Source organism: Prionailurus bengalensis, chromosome D1 (genome assembly GCF_016509475.1).
Source record: "Prionailurus bengalensis isolate Pbe53 chromosome D1, Fcat_Pben_1.1_paternal_pri, whole genome shotgun sequence".
NCBI lineage: Eukaryota > Metazoa > Chordata > Mammalia > Carnivora > Felidae > Prionailurus > Prionailurus bengalensis.
The window spans coordinates 115,006,290-115,020,828 of NC_057346.1; the positions used below are offsets into that span (position 1 = coordinate 115,006,290).

At 67.4% G+C, this 14,539-nt stretch overlaps 1 protein-coding gene across 16 annotated transcripts in view; it reads right to left on the reverse strand.

Moving 5' to 3' along the window:
- Positions 1–14,539, reverse strand: part of BRSK2 (BR serine/threonine kinase 2) — a 59,750-nt gene that overhangs the window by 11,648 nt on the left and 33,563 nt on the right. For 10 of the 16 annotated variants that reach the window (XR_006297544.1, XR_006297545.1, XR_006297546.1 and 7 more), the window contains exons 2-13: positions 12,486–12,580; positions 11,153–11,238; positions 8,434–8,574; positions 6,717–6,833; positions 6,008–6,041; positions 5,768–5,836; positions 5,526–5,672; positions 4,404–4,435; positions 3,907–4,071; positions 3,717–3,814; positions 3,481–3,631; positions 1,349–1,414 (exon numbers count right to left, since the gene is read on the reverse strand). Coding sequence is in view for 12 of the 16 variants with exons in the window: in XM_043582055.1 (XP_043437990.1) it covers positions 1,349–1,414; positions 3,481–3,631; positions 3,717–3,814; positions 3,907–4,071; positions 4,404–4,435; positions 5,526–5,672; positions 5,768–5,836; positions 6,008–6,041; positions 6,717–6,833; positions 8,434–8,574; positions 11,153–11,238; positions 12,486–12,580 (1,201 nt within the window). In the remaining 4 variants the exon portion in view is untranslated. Of the gene's footprint in view, positions 1–1,348; positions 1,415–3,480; positions 3,632–3,716; positions 3,815–3,906; positions 4,072–4,403; positions 4,436–5,525; positions 5,673–5,767; positions 5,837–6,007; positions 6,042–6,716; positions 6,834–8,433; positions 8,575–11,148; positions 11,239–12,485; positions 12,581–14,539 lie in introns of those variants that run through there. The other 6 variants (XR_006297547.1, XM_043582057.1, XM_043582056.1 and 3 more) reach the window with 2 other exon arrangements.

A 14,539-nucleotide genomic window follows, 5' to 3' on the forward strand; every position in this document is an offset into this window, starting at 1 on the left:
GCCGGGCAGGCACCCGGCACCCCAAGAGGCCTCGCTCCACCACACCACACGGCCTCAAGGGAGGGCACACCACGCCCGCTCAGCCCTGGGTACTGGCACCTGCCCCCTTTCGAAGAAGGAAATGGGGGGGGGGGTGGTGCCGAGGCAGCCATGGGAGAGAAAAGGAAATGAGTGAAGGCCCACCCCCACCAGCCAGCCTGGCCCTGAGAGGGCTCCCGCCCACCCGCCGGCCTGCCTGCCCACACCTTGGCCCAGCCCTTGGGCCTCAGGGAGGAGCTGAGCCCACTCTGACCAGGGCCCCGGCACCTGCGGGCTGGGACCCCATGGCAGCGACCCTCCGACTCCCCCACCTAACACAGCCACGGAGCCAGGGGGTGGCGCTGACCTTGCTTCTGGCCCCCCAGCCCAGCATGCCCATGGCCAGGACAGTGCCCAGAGCCAGGCCTCGGTCCAAAGCTTCCGGATGCTGGGAAAGGAGTGGGGGCCGTCGGTCCCAGCTGGTGCCCACCCCAGCAGCTGCAGGCCAGCAGGGCAGCAGCCGAGAGTGAGGGCCAGCGCCCAGGGCCTGCCTGCCACTAGGCCAGCCATGCGCTTACCACTTGGCACAAGGAAACCAGAAAAGCAGCAGTGGAAGGAACAGGGGTGGGGGCTGCCTCCATACCCTCCTGTCTAAGCAGGCGGCCCCGGAAACCAGGCTGCACCTGCCCGAGACAGAAAGGATGGGGCCGGCACAGAGAACAGCCAGGGCCGGGCGACAGGTAGGCGGCAAGAGGCCAGCGGTGAGCAGGCAGGGACGCGGGCAGGTGTGGAGGCAGGGGGAGGGCAACAGGGGTGAGGCCCAACCACTGTTGCCCACAGGCAGCAGGCCCTGCAAGGTTGGGGGGGGGGTGCTCAGGAACACCAGGCCCCATGCAGAGACCCCTAAGACTGTCATGCCTCCTGCCCCCTCCTGGGGAGCCTGCAGCCGCCTTGGGCTGTCACCTCCACTCTGGCCCCTGTGGGCAGCAGGGTGACCCCAGGACCCAAGGCCAGCACAGAACAGAGGAGGGGAGGTTTATCAGGGCTACACAGAGGGGGGCCTCACAGCCTGCAAACACTCGGGGGGTCCCAGGGCAGGGAGAGCGCAGTGGGTCTCCCAGCCCTTCTCAGGCTGGCCATCGGCCTTGCCCCAGCAGCCCACACCTCCTCGGGGCCTCAGCCCTGTCTGGCCCGGGCCCGTCCCCAGCTCGCTGGAGGGTTCCCTCGCCAGAGCTGAGAGGGCCGGATGCGCCTCGGGCCCAGCCCTGCCACCAGGCCCACCGTCGTCTTCGGGGCTGGGGGGCGGGGGATGGGTGGGCAGGGTGTATACCTGTCTTCTTTGCTGAATTGGGGGTGGGCTTCAGCGATATCCAGGCTTTTACTGAACATTGCTTTACTACAGCAGGAACAAAGCGAGAAAACAGAGTTACTGACGCAGCCCCAGCAGGCGGCCTGGGAGGCCGGACCTCCACACAGCTCCACACAGGCCGGGCACGTGGGCGCGAGGCGAGGCCAGGCAGGAGGGTGCCAGGGCCACAGCGCACCCCACCCTGATGAGCTGCCGGGCAGGGTGGCCTGGCCAGGCCTTGGAGGATATGCCCAGCACCCACCAGCAGCCCTAGGGCCCCTCCAGCCCCAGTGCGGAGCGGCCAGGCCAGAAGAAGCAGAGTCTGGAGCAGCAGCGGCAAGTTGGGAGGTGCCGGGAGGAAGGGGCTTTTCCAGTGACCACTGGGATGGCCCACGGCTGACCCGGTCCCAGCACCTCCCACCCCAAGGTGGCCAGGCCTGGAAGGCAGAACGGGAGACTCGGCCTGGTGGCCTCCCACGCCTGGCCCCTGTTCTAAACGGGTGAGGAGGGAGGGACGTGGGGTGGCTGGGATGAGGTGGGCCCCACGTCAGCAGTCAGCCTGCCCCGGGCAGGCCGAACGGGAGGCCGGGAGCAAGGCTCAGGAAAGGCGGGCTGGGGAGAGGTGGCCTCTCACCCTGGGGGCCTCCTGGGGAGAGGGGTGCCCACAACAAGCAGGACGCGAGGCAGTCAGGGCAGGAGCTCAGCCGGCAGACACCTTTCTCCCCACCACCCTAGCCAGCCTCCCAGTGCCAGAGCCCACGGGCAGCGGGCCGTGGTTGTCCGGAGCCAGCCTGTTGCCCCGGGGAAGGCCTGGGACCACCAAGGGAGCCGTGCCCACTTTAATCCTGACAGTGATCCTGTTTCCTGGCAAATTCCTTGGGAGGCCCGCCTGGCCCCAGCACCTAGCCCCCAGCTGACCGGAGAGCTGGGACCTCCCATGGTGGTCTCCATGCCCCAGAGCTCTGGCTAAAGCCCCTGCCTGGGCAGGAACATTGGGCCTCACCCCAAAAAGACCCCGCCCAGTGCCAGGGTGAGGATTTGATTTGCCAAGGGCCTCTCCCGGCCAGCCACAGTCCGCGGAGGCTCTGCAGGACCAGGACGCCCTTCCTTCCTCCAGGGGGCGCTGCTGGTTCAGCCCACACCTGCTCGCCGCCCCCCCCCCCCGCCCCCCGCCCCGCGTCCCCTCCCCCTGCCCACCCCATCCCCACCACAGAATTCCATGCCCTTGATCCCAACACTACCACAGGTGACCCAAACACGGGGCCAGCATCAAGTGGGGACAGGCCTCCTAGGTAGCTCTGAACGTGGCTTGACCACCCCCAGTGTAGCCAAGTCCAGGCCACTCCAGTCCAGCCCAACCCCTGACTAGCCGGGTTCAACACAGGCCAACAGAGCAGAGCTCTGCTCAGCTCAGCCCAGCCCAGCTCAATCCAGTCCGACCTAATCCACCCCGATCCAGTCTAACCCAGCTCAGTCCACCCCAGTCCACCCCAATCCCACTCGGTTCAGCCCAGTCCAGCCCAGTCCAGCCCATCCTATCTCGACCCAGTCCAGTCTAGCCAAGCCCAGCTCAGTCCAGCCCAGTCCAGTCCCAGCCCAGCCCCGCCCAGCTCAGTCCAGTCCAGCTCAGTCTAGCCGAGCCCAGTGTAGCTCAGCCCGGCCCGGCCCAGCCCAGCCTAGCCCAGTCCAGCTCAGTCTGGCCCAGCCCAGCCTAGCCCAGTCCAGCTCAGTCCGGCCCAGCCCAGCCAAGCCCAGCACAGCCAAATCCAACGCAGTCCAGTCCAGTCTAGCCCGGTTCAGTCCAGTCCAGCCCAGCCAAATCTAGCTCAGTCCAGTCCAGCTCAGCCCAGCCCAGTCCAGCCCAGTCCAGCTCAGCCCAGCTCAGCCAAGCCCAGCTCAGTCCAGTCCAGCCCAAGCAGCCCAAGCAGCCCCACCGAGCCCCCCCGGCACAGCGCGTGGTCCAGCCCCACCCGGTGGCCTGGGCCCGGCCCCAGGACCAGGGGGCAGAGGCGAGCCACGCCAGGCCCAGCACAGCCCGTGAGGAAGGAGTGCCAGTGCCGACCAGGCCGGGCCACCAGGAGGCAGAGTGCTGGGTCCTCCTGGAAGGCACGCACCTCTGGCCATGCTGGGCCATCTCGATGGCCCGCCGCGCGGGCACCGGGGAGCCGCCGTCTGTCACGCTGAGCACCTCCATGGACTTGCGTTCCGGCCGCCGCTTGCCATGCCGGTTCAGCATTGGGGAGTCCACACGCTTCCGAGGAGGGTCTGTGTGCAGACAGGGGTCAGGGCCAGGCAGCCCGCTGGGCCTGGAGGGGGCGGTATGGGACCAGGCCACCCTGGGACCTTATACCTATTTCGTTTCTGGGGGGCAGGTCCTCGTCCTCATGGCTCGGGTACCTTTCTTTCCGGTCCAGGAGAAGGAAATAGATCATTTTCTCCTGGTTTTCCCTGCAGTGGGTGAGAGGCAGGGAGAAGGGTCGGCAAGTCCATTCCCCCGAGGGTCCCGCCCCCTGGCCACAGCGCAGCCCCCGCCAACGTACTCCTCGGACAGCAGGTCCTGCAACAGCTTGTTGCGGTCCCGGAAGCAGCCCAGCGAGTGCATGCTGTCCAGCACGTCGGGGTCGATGTCCTCCAGGCTGGGCAGCGAGCGGATCTGCACCTTGCGGGGGATGGGCTGCTCCGGCTCCGGCTCGTTCTTGCCCCCTCTGCGGATGACAGGCACCGTGGGGTCACTCACCCCCACCTCTGCAGCCTGGGGCTTCTCCGCCCCCACCCTGAGGTGCTGGGAGGGCGGGGCCCACCCCTTCCTGGGGCCCTGCAGCTTGCTGCTCTCCCTGCACCCGGCCCCTGCACACCTCCTGCGTCCGGCCTGTGCCCAGCGCAGGCCGGCCCGGGGGGCCTTGAGGGCCAGGAGCGGCTGAGGCTGGGAGCCGGCCTGCGCTGGGCTGGGTCGCCCCCCGCCTTCCCTAGCAGGCCCTCCAGGCCACGGTGACGGGTGACAGGCAAAGCAGGTGATGTGGGAGGAAAAGCTACTTACATATACCATATGTGTTTCTGAATGTGCTCTAGCTACAAGGAAAGAGAAACAGGGAGTTAGTACGAGCAGGGAGGGGGGAGCCCACGTTAGGAGGCCAGAGGGGGCGGGAGCACGGGGAGGGAGGACCACAGGAGTGTGCAGAGAGCAGCACAGGAGGGGTGGGGTGGGGAGGGGAGGAGAGAAGGGACGGGGTGGGGCAATGTGGGGGGAGCATGGAGAGGGGCTGCACCCCTGACCTAGTACCCCTGACCCTGCGTATCCCAAGTGGAAGAGGAAATGCTGGCCTAGAGAAAGAAGGAAGGTGGGCAGGGCTGGGGGCTGCAGGCAGGGCTGGGGGCAGAGGGAGCGAGCAGGGAAGCAGAGTGGCCTCCTGGGTCTGGCGGCTCCAGGCCGAGGCCAGGGGAGGAGAGCAGGGGAAGCGGCCAGGGCGGCCCTCCTTGTGCACAGGGAGGGGCTGGGTGCAGGTGTGAGCAGGAGGCTTGGGGGCCAGCCCTGCTCTCCCCCCAACTCCACCCAGGACAGCCTGGCTGGGAGGAGGGGAGAGGGTGGCCCCTTGGGCACCGGGCCGCCCCTGTCCGGCAGAGGACAGTCAGGGGAGTCCTGCTGCCCTCGCTCTGGGGACCTGCCAGCCCGGCACTAGCTGAGCCCCAGGGAGGCTGGAGACGGCCAGCTGGGGGCCTCTTTCAGAAGCGGGAGCTTACCCCCTGCCACCCTCTCTGGTCCCCAGCTGTCCTGGGGAGCGGTGGTGAGGAACTATTCACACCAACCTAGCCCTGGACAGCCCGGGAGGCAGGGGCCTGTATTGTGGGCACCGGCCTGCCAGGCACACCAGCACTCCCAAACCACGTGTGCATCCCTGTGTACCTGCCTGTGCTTGTGCACACACGCCCGCGCAGCTGTGCACACGTGTACGTGCACACGGTTCCAACCCTTGTGCTCCCTCTCACACACGCCGTACGCACCCAGAGCCCCCCATACCACACTCAGGCACGGGCCGGCCCTTCCCTCTGGGAGGAGGCTCCGGAGACGGGAGCCCGGCCCTAACAGGGTGGCCCCTGGCAGGGATCTCGCAGGCTCCGGGGGTGGCGGGGGGGGGGGCCCTCCACGACGCCTGGGACCCACCGTGAGGCGCCGGGCCGCGTCCACCTCGATCATGCCGCGCAGCAGGCTCTGGCAGTCGGGCGGGATGAAGTGCGGCATGTGGAAAACACCCCGCTTCACCTTCTCCAGCAGCTGCCTCAGGTTGTCGTCGTCAAAGGGCAGAGCCCCCTGCCGGCAGGGACCGGGGTCACCTCAGGCGGGGCAGAGGGGGGGCGCGGGCAGCACCACGGGAGGGAGGGAGGGAGGACGGGCAGGGGGCTCACCACCAAAAGGGCGAACAGGATCACGCCGCAGCTCCACACGTCCGCCTTGCGGCCGTCATACTTTTCCCCCTGCAGGCGGCAGTGGGGTTGGCGGGGTGAGCGCCCGGGGTGGGGGGCTTCGCCCAGACCCAGGGTCGGGGAGGGAGCCAGCCGGGGCCTGGGGGTCCGCACAGCTGACGTGGGGAAGGCCCTCGGTCAGGCAGGGACTAGGGTGGGGGTGTGGGGGCAACGGCCACTTACCCGGATCACCTCGGGGCAGGCGTAGTGGGGGGACCTGCAGGCAAAAGCGGCGGTCAGGTCCGAGGCCCGGGCCCTGCCGCCTGCCCTGGCTGTCCCACCCCACCCGGACCTCCGGGCTGCCCCCAGGACCACAGCAGCGCAGACACCCTGAGGCACGCTCTGCCCGCAGCAGATGCCCCGCTGTGGGGCCCTCAGGCCCAGCAGGAAGCTCAGGGGACTTTGATGGCAACCCCCTTACAACCTAATCCCCGCTGGGTACACTGTGTGCTCCTGGGGGAGACAGGGGCTGTGGAGCCTCTGGGCTCTGCCACGCTCGAGGCCATCTGCCTGCCGTCCGGGTCCCAGGAGAGCACAGTCAGAAGAAGGACCTTGGGGCGCTGCTGAATGGGCTCCGCAGAGAGATGGCCCGCCCGGGATGCCCCTGAGCGAGCAGGTGGCCGCTGGGACTGGACCAGCCTTCCAGGACACGGCCAGAGAGCGGAAGGAGGGTCTGGGCCTGGCGGGTCACTCACTGCACGGCACTTGGGAGCAGAATCAGGGAGCGGAGCCAGAGGTCCTGGGGCTGTGGCCGCCCCACCCCCACCCTGCCCCCAGCCGCAGCAGAGACCACTGGCGGCCTGTATGGGGGGGCGGGGCTGGGGGCTGTGCCCGAGCGCAGGCCTTCAGGGGCAGCGGCCCGGCCCCCTCCTGGCCCTGCGGCTCCGCTCACCCGCAGCTGGTCTCCAGCAGGCTGTCGCCAACCTGCAGCGACGCCATGCCGAAATCCGCGATTCGGATGTTGTTCTTCTCATCCAGTAGAAGGTTTTCTGGCTTCAGATCCCTGTGGCTGGGAAGGAAGGCGGGAATGAGGCTGACCGGTCCCCTAGCTGCCTCCCCCTCCCCCAAAGCCCACCCACACAGCACGGGGCCAATGGCAGCCCAGCCTGGTGATGTCACAGGCAGCCAATCAGAAGTCGCCTGCCTGGCTGCTGGGATGGAGAAACAGGGACCCTCTGGGGTCACACCACGTGCTCCCACCCATCCTGGGCAGGCTCCTGCCTTACTCTCTGGGGTCTCCCCACCATAAGAGCTCTGGGCTGAGGCCATCCCGAGCCCCTCCAATCCAGGGTGACCTGGCCCCAGGAGCCCTAAAAAGGCTGAGGAAGGGGCTCCCAGAGCCTTGGGTGGACACCTGGCAGAAGCTTCCTGATGTTCCTGAAAGGGGTCAAAAGAGAATGTGCTGTCTGCCCCAGGGGCACGGGGCGGGGTGGGGGGGGTGCAAGGGTGGGGAGGGGGTACCTGGTGGGGGATGGGCACCTGGTGCGAGACGGGGGGGGGAGTGGGGGGGTACCTGATGGGGTGGGGGGCACCTGGTGGGATGGGGGGCACCTGGTGGGAGACAGGGAGGGGCACCTGGTGGGATGGGAGGGCACCTGGTGGGGTGGGGGGCACCTGGTAGGGGATGGCACCTGATGGGATAGGGGGTACCTGGTAGGGGATGGGGGCACCTGATGGGATGGGGGGCACCTGGTGGGATTAGGGGGCACCTGGGGGGATGGGAGGGCACCTGGTGGGGGATGGGCACCTGGTGGGAGACGGGGGGGTACGTGGTAGGAGATGGGGGGGTACCTGGTGGGGTGGGGGGCACCTGGTGGGGGATGGGAGGGCACCTGGTGGGGTGGGGGGTACCTGGTGGGATTAGGGGGCACCTGGGGGAATGGGGGGGCACCTGGTGGGGTGGGGGCACCTGGTGGGGAATGGGCACCTGGTGGGAGATGGGGGGGCACCTGGGGGGATGGGAGGGCACCTGGTGGGAGACGGGGGGTACCTGCTGGGAGATGGGGGGTTACCTGGTGGGAGATGGGGGGGTACCTGGTGGGGTGGGGGGCACCTGATGGGATGGGGGGCACCTGGGGGGATGGGGGGGCACCTGGTGGGGTGGGGGAACCTGGTGGGAGATGGGGGGGTACCTGGTGGGAGATGGGGGGGTACCTGGTGGGGTGGGGGGCACCTGATGGGATGGGGGGCACCTAGTGGGATGGGGGGGCATCTGGTGGGGTGGGGGGCACCTGATGGGATGGGGGGCACCTGGTGGGATGGGGGGTACCTGGTGGGGTGGGGGGCACCTGGGGGGATGGGGGGGCACCTGGTGGGGTGAGGGAACCTGGTGGGGGATGGGCACCTGGTAGGAGACAGGGGGGTACCTGGTGGGGTGGGGGGCACCTGATGGGATGGGGGCACCTGGTGGGATGGGGGGCACCTGGTGGGATGGGGGGCACCTGGTGGGGTGGGGGGCACCTGGTGGGGTGGGGGGCACCTGGGGGGATGGGAAGGCACCCGGTGGGAGACCTGGTAGGGTAGGGGGCACCTGATGGTATAGGGGGTACCCAGTGGGGGATGGGGCCACCTGATGGGATGGGGGCATCTGACAGGGTCGGGGCACACACCATATGGAGTGGCTGTGGCAAAAGTCTAGCGCAGAGATGATCTGTCGGAAGAACTTCCGAGCCTCTTTGGGGGTCAGCCTGCCCTTCTTGACAAGGTAGTCGAAGAGCTCTCCACCAGACACGTGTTCTAGCACCAGGTATCTGCAGGGGACATGTGGGCGTCAGCTGGCTGTGCACCATGTGGTCAGCCTGCCCCGGTGCCAACCTCTGCCTCGTCCCAGCCTCCGGCACCCTCAGCACAATGGGCCTCCTGGCAGGTCTGCCTCCAGCGCAGCCTCGGGAGGCCTCTGATGCAGGGAAGCTGGGAGCAGGCCACGCCCGACCCCCTGGCTGAGGGGCCGCTGGGCCTCAAGGCAAGAGGGGCGCTGTGGCCGCTGACCCCCATGCAAGCCGGGCTGTGACCCTTCTAGGCCCTCCCCTGCCAGTCCAGGTTGGGCTCCCAGAGCAGGGGAATGAATCAGACGCTTAGGCCTGTGGGGCGCCCAGGCCAACAGGGGAGACCCCAAAACAGGGTGGGCCAAGGGGCTGGTGCAGGGTATGGCCGGGGGGTCCCCCAGGGCTGGCCCTCAAATGGGGTCTTGGAAGACAGCGTAAACAGGGTGGCCCCCCAGCAGGATAGTAACTGCCCCCACTGGCTCAGGGGGCCCTGGGGGCCTGACTGGGGCTGGGGCTGGGGGCTGGGCCACTAGGGGGTTCTGACAGGGGCCTGGGCTCCCTGGTTCTGTGGGCCACAGCAGAGCACCTGCCCCAAGGCCAGTGGTCCCCAGCCCAGCACTCCCCTATGCTAGCCTGCTTCCTGGTCTGCAGAGCAGGTGGCTGGCAGGGGTCCAGGGACGAAGGGCCCTCTGGGCTCCTGTGCAGGGCAGGATGGGGACAGCTGGAGGGGGCAAGTACAGTCTCTGGCCTGGTGACAGTGGCTGCAGGGGAGGGACCCCACCCCCCCCTCTGTGTCCAAGCTCAGCCTCACTGATGCCCACAGGAACCCCCGAGGACTTGCTGGAGGAGGCCAAGGGCACGGGCAGAGGGCCAGGAGGTAGGGAACCAGCCGTCTCAAAAGCGTGTCTTGCAGGAACGGAGGGCTCAGCAGGGGTGGGGGCATAGGGGGCCTGAGGAGAGAAGGGGCAGGGAGGGGGCACAGGTGGGATTCTGGCAGGAGGGGCCATCCCAGGGGTCCTGGCCTGCTCCTGAGTGGGAGGCCCAAACACAGCACCTCGGTGAAGGGGTCCCCTGCCTGCTCCTTCACCTGCATGCTCCCAGGGCTGCCTTGGGGAGGGTGCTGGGCCCAGCGGGACCCAGCCTGGCCGCCTGATCGCTCTCCTGCTGGCCGTGGTGTCCCTGTCATTGGGCCTGTGCCCGGCCGTGCCTCCGCTGGGCCTTGCCGTCCCAGGCCCCTCCCTGGCTTCCTGACCCCCACCCCAGGTCCATCCCTGCAAGTATCTCAACATAAATGAGACACGATGGGTCCCCTGCATGTTGTGTGGGAAGGTGGCCAACAATGCCGGCCCCCACACTCACGGGGTGTCGCTGGACACTGACCGCAAGGTGGGCCCCAGTCAGGCCGATGGTGGCGGGTCGTGCAGGTGTCTCAAGGAGACAGAGTTCCTCGTACTCACTGGTGTCAGGGGCCCCAGGACCACAACCCGCCTCCTGGTGCCCCTACAGCTATACTGACTCATCTCCGGCCCCCACGTGGGCGACTCTGGTCACCCTACCCTCAAACACTTGGAGTTGGCCACTCATGCCACTGGGCCTCCAGCTACCACGGCAAGGGGGGCGGGCGGGGGTGCCACAGCTATGAGGAAACTGAGGCCCAAAGAGGGACAAACTTGTCAGGGTGGGATTAGGACCATCCTCAATCCATGTGCCCAAGCCTTCCTGCTCCCCCAGAGCAGCCCTCGCTGTCCGGCTTCGTGCCCCAACCCCCATGGCCCGGGACAGTATGGGCAGGCTGTGGATGGCCACCTGGCGCCAGCCGGCCTGGCCCATGAGGTGCCCACGTCTTTTCCAGGGACCCCAAGTCGGGCCTGGGGCTTGGGGCTTGGAGTTGAGACCTCGAGGTCCCCTGGGCCAGACCCCTGCATGCATTTCCTCACTCAATCTGAATGCCCCCAAGAAAAGTGCCACTGGAGCCCCTCCCTGAGGGACAGGGCATCACAGGCTGGGGCCCTCCTACAGCCACACAGGCAGTAGTGACAGGGCTGAGCGTCCCCTTGCAGTGACCCAGTGACCACCGCCCACACCCCGGGTGAGCTCATTGAGGCCACACGGCAGGCGACCTGGGGCCGGGGGAGAGGGGGGCAGTCTCCAATTTGCAACCCAGGTGCGCCCAAGATAGTGAGATTTCCGCTGGCCTCTGACCTCGGCAGCACGGGGGTGGGTGCCCAGGGAGGGTGAGGGGCCTGGTGTGGCCATCGAGCCGTCGGCCAACCTGGGGTCCCAGTCCCGTGAGGGGAGCAGATGGGGGCCTCAGTGGGAATGGGGAGGGTCCCTGGGGGCCCTGGCAGAGTGACTGGGCCAAGTGGTTCCTGTGGCTTGACGCCGGCCCCCAGCCCCTGCCTCCAGAGAAGCCCTACGCCCTCGGCGGTTCAAGCTGGTGGCTCTGCCGTGGTCTGGGCCAGGAGCACTGACCGTGGACACCCTCTTGAGTTGGCTCCCTCCCCGGGGCCCCACGGCCTCGCCTCTGCCCCCTCCCCAGCTCTCCAGACCCGGCAATACCTACAAATATTTTTTGTTTTCATAAACATCGTGCAGCTTTAGAACGTGAGGGTGTTCGATGAGCTTCAGGATGGCAATCTCCCGCTCCACCTGCACGGGGAAAGAGGTCCAGCTGGGGGCGGGAGCGTCCCCTGCCACCTGCATCCACCCACCCCGTCCCCTCCTACACGCAGCCCTGGGGCCAGGTAGACGCCACGCTGCCCTGACCTCGAGGGGGTCTCTGGCTGGTGGGGAGACAGTAGGATCTGAGTGGGCTGTGCCCCCCGCCCGACACCTCCGTCAGGCTCATGGGGGCGGTGGAGGCTTTGGAGCAGGGCCAGCCTAGATGGGGTCTCCGCCCCTGTGGGCTGGCCCATCCCGTCCCAGGGGCATCACACAAGGGGGGCCGCCCCTCCGCGCCTCCACCCTGGCCCTGCCAGGCCTTGCGGGCTCCTGCCACTGAGCTCGTCTCTGTTCAGATAGCTTATGTGCATCTTGAACTCAGGGTCCCCAACTGAACACGGTCCCAGGAGCTGTCCAAGGCAAAGTCAGGATCTGCCTCCCCACCGTCCAAGCCACCGTTGCCTTCTCTTAAAACTGCCCCACCTTTGGTCCCTGGGGTTCCTCAGTGGGGCCCACCCCAGTCCCTCCCTGCCCTCCTGGCATACTGGCCACACATGCCCGCCTCGGGAGATGTCTGGGAAAATGAGGAAGGCACAGTCCCCAGGGCAGGGGGCAGCCACGGTGATGCGGAGCCCCCAGCATGCCACCCACGCGCAGAGGTGTAAGTGCCACACCCCCCAGTGAGCAGGCAGGTGGGGGAACCTGAGGCCTGGGCAACCCCTTCCCACCAAGCACCAGTCCGTGCGGGGCCCGGTCCGGTCCCAAAGGGGGTCCAGATTCCACCACAGGACGGGCTCCCGGGATGGGGGGAGGGAGGGGGGTGGGAAGCAGGAGGAGCTGTTGTGGTCCCTGGGGAACTGTCACTTCCTCAGAGGAAGGGGCCTCCTCCTGGGTCTAACTGGGGAAACTGAGGCCCAGCCAGCTATCCCAGCAGGTTGGTACTGTGCCCCAGGATGCGGCCTGTCCCTCCTGGGCCCCCGGCTGAGGCGAGGAGAAAGGGCGGGGGCAGGGCTGAGGAGGGAAGCCAGGTGCAAGGTGGTCACTGGACGCCAGCACAGGGAGGCTGCTCCGTAGCCAGGAGCCGCCCGCCCTGGGCTCCAGCAGGAGCGAGTGGGACCCACCTGGGCTGGCTTCTCTGTAACCCCACCCATGGGACTCTCACCACGGGGACCCGCCGCCAGGCTGTCCCCCCAGACCCCCCAAAGGTTCCCCTTAGGCCCCCCGCCTGAGCTCACCTTCATCAACACAGACTCGCTGAGCTTCTCCCGGTTGACAATTTTGATGGCCACCTTCTGGCACGTGACACAGTGAATCCCCAGCTTCACGAGGCCTGTGGGGTACAGAAGCCCCCTCAGACCCCATCCAGGGCCCCAGTCGGTAGGGACCCCACCCACTCCCCACACAGGCCCCTCACTCAGGGTCTGGTTCCTGTCCCCCACCTGTCTCTGCTACGTATGCCTCAAGACACCCACAGCCACTGCCCGCCCTCCCATGCCCCTTGGTCACTGCCCAGAAGAGCTCTGTCTTGGAACAGCAGCCCTGCCCCACACCATGTCCCCCTCCCAGGGACCAGCCCTCTGACCCCCTGCACCCCTCCCCCATGTCCTGGAGGCCATAACACCGAGAGCCCCCGCCCCAGGCCTTCAGCCACTGCCCAGGCACCTCCAGCAGGGGAGCCAGGGTGCCCTCGGGTTCGGGGCCACCCCTCCCCACACAACAGTGTCCAGCTCACTGGTGTCTCAGGGACAGCAGGACGGGCCTAAGGCCACTCCCTGGGCAGCACCACCCCAGCCTGCCATGCCCATGCCCCCCCGTCCTGGGCTCCCCGCAGGACAGAACCCACCTCTGCTCTCATGACCATGCTTCTAGGGCTCACAGTCCTGGTTGCTGCTCCCTTGTCATGTGGCCACAGCCAGGCATCCCCTTCCCCTCCCTGGCTGGGACAGGCCACCAGGGCCACCAGCAGCCTCACCCCTGCTGCAGCCCAGCCACGGCCAGCCACCCTCCTAACCTCTGGCTGGACCCTGCTGTGGCCTTGGGACCAGGACATCCCCACCTGTCCGCTCCTGAGCCCGGACCCCCAACTGTGACATCCTCCAAGGTGACTGTCATTCTCAGACAGGCGTGTGAAGGTTATCGTGATGGCCCCTACCTCCAGCATTTGGGGACAAGGGGGCAGGACCCTTGACCTTAGCATCGCAGCCCGACCCTGACTTGTGCTCTGCCGGGGGTGCCCCTCCTACGGGGATTGAGGGATGCCCCCACTGCTTCACCCAGACCTGGTCAAAGTCAGGGCCCGGAGCACATGCCTGCCCCATGTTCGGGGTGACGCAGGCCCCGTTGCTGCTGCTTCGGCCGTGACCTTGAACTCCTCGTGCTCACCAGCTGCTGGGTGTGCCCTTCCCCCACTTTTATGCCGGGCCTAGGTAGGGGAGATTCTTACCAACTTGCAAGAGCCCTTCAACTTTATGGGAAATGGATCCCTCGCCATATGATGGAAAACACGGTCCCTTAATGGACCGCACATCTGTAACTCTGCGTGGCCTCCGTGGCCTCCCGTGGAGCGTGGTCACCCCTGACCCTCCAGGCCCGGCTTCTCACTCTCCCCTTGAGTCAGGATGGGCGGGCCTGCCAGCCACAGCCTCTCGGGTGCACAGGGAGCTCTGGGAGGGCACCTTCGTGGGTGGGGCACGTGGGCCAGAGCTCCCGTGCTCAGCGAAGACAGATGAGCTCCTGGGCTCGGCATCGTGGCCGCTGAGGCCGCTGAGGCCCCCGGCTCCCACCCCAGGAAGGGCTGCAGACCCCTGGGGCCTCTTGGGGCTGCCTTTGCTCTGGCCCTGGGCCCTGTGATTCCGGGTCCGCGGGAAGGGCAGGGAGTGCACAGCAGGAAGAGGAGACGGCAGGTGCGTTGCTGTCACCCATCTGTAACCCATGGCTGGAGGCCCGGGGGCTCACGGCCTCCAGGACAGAACCGGCCCCACCACCCGTCCTATCTCCAGACAGCAGGCACAAGCCAGAGTTCGAAGCAGGACTCTGCCTGGCAAGTCCCCAGAACAAGGCTGAAGGGCCAAGGGGACCTGGGGAAACAGGCAGCAAAGGCCACCACCCCAAAGGGGACAGGCTCCCCACAGCCTCCCCACAGGCTCAGGACAGACGCCTCCCGTGAAGAGACACCCGTGATCCAGACACGCGACCCCCACAGGGCAGACAGCCATCGCCGCATCTGGGAGAGCACTCCCGAAACCGGACGGCGTGACCTGGGGCCAGCTCTGCCAGACCGTTCGCGCAG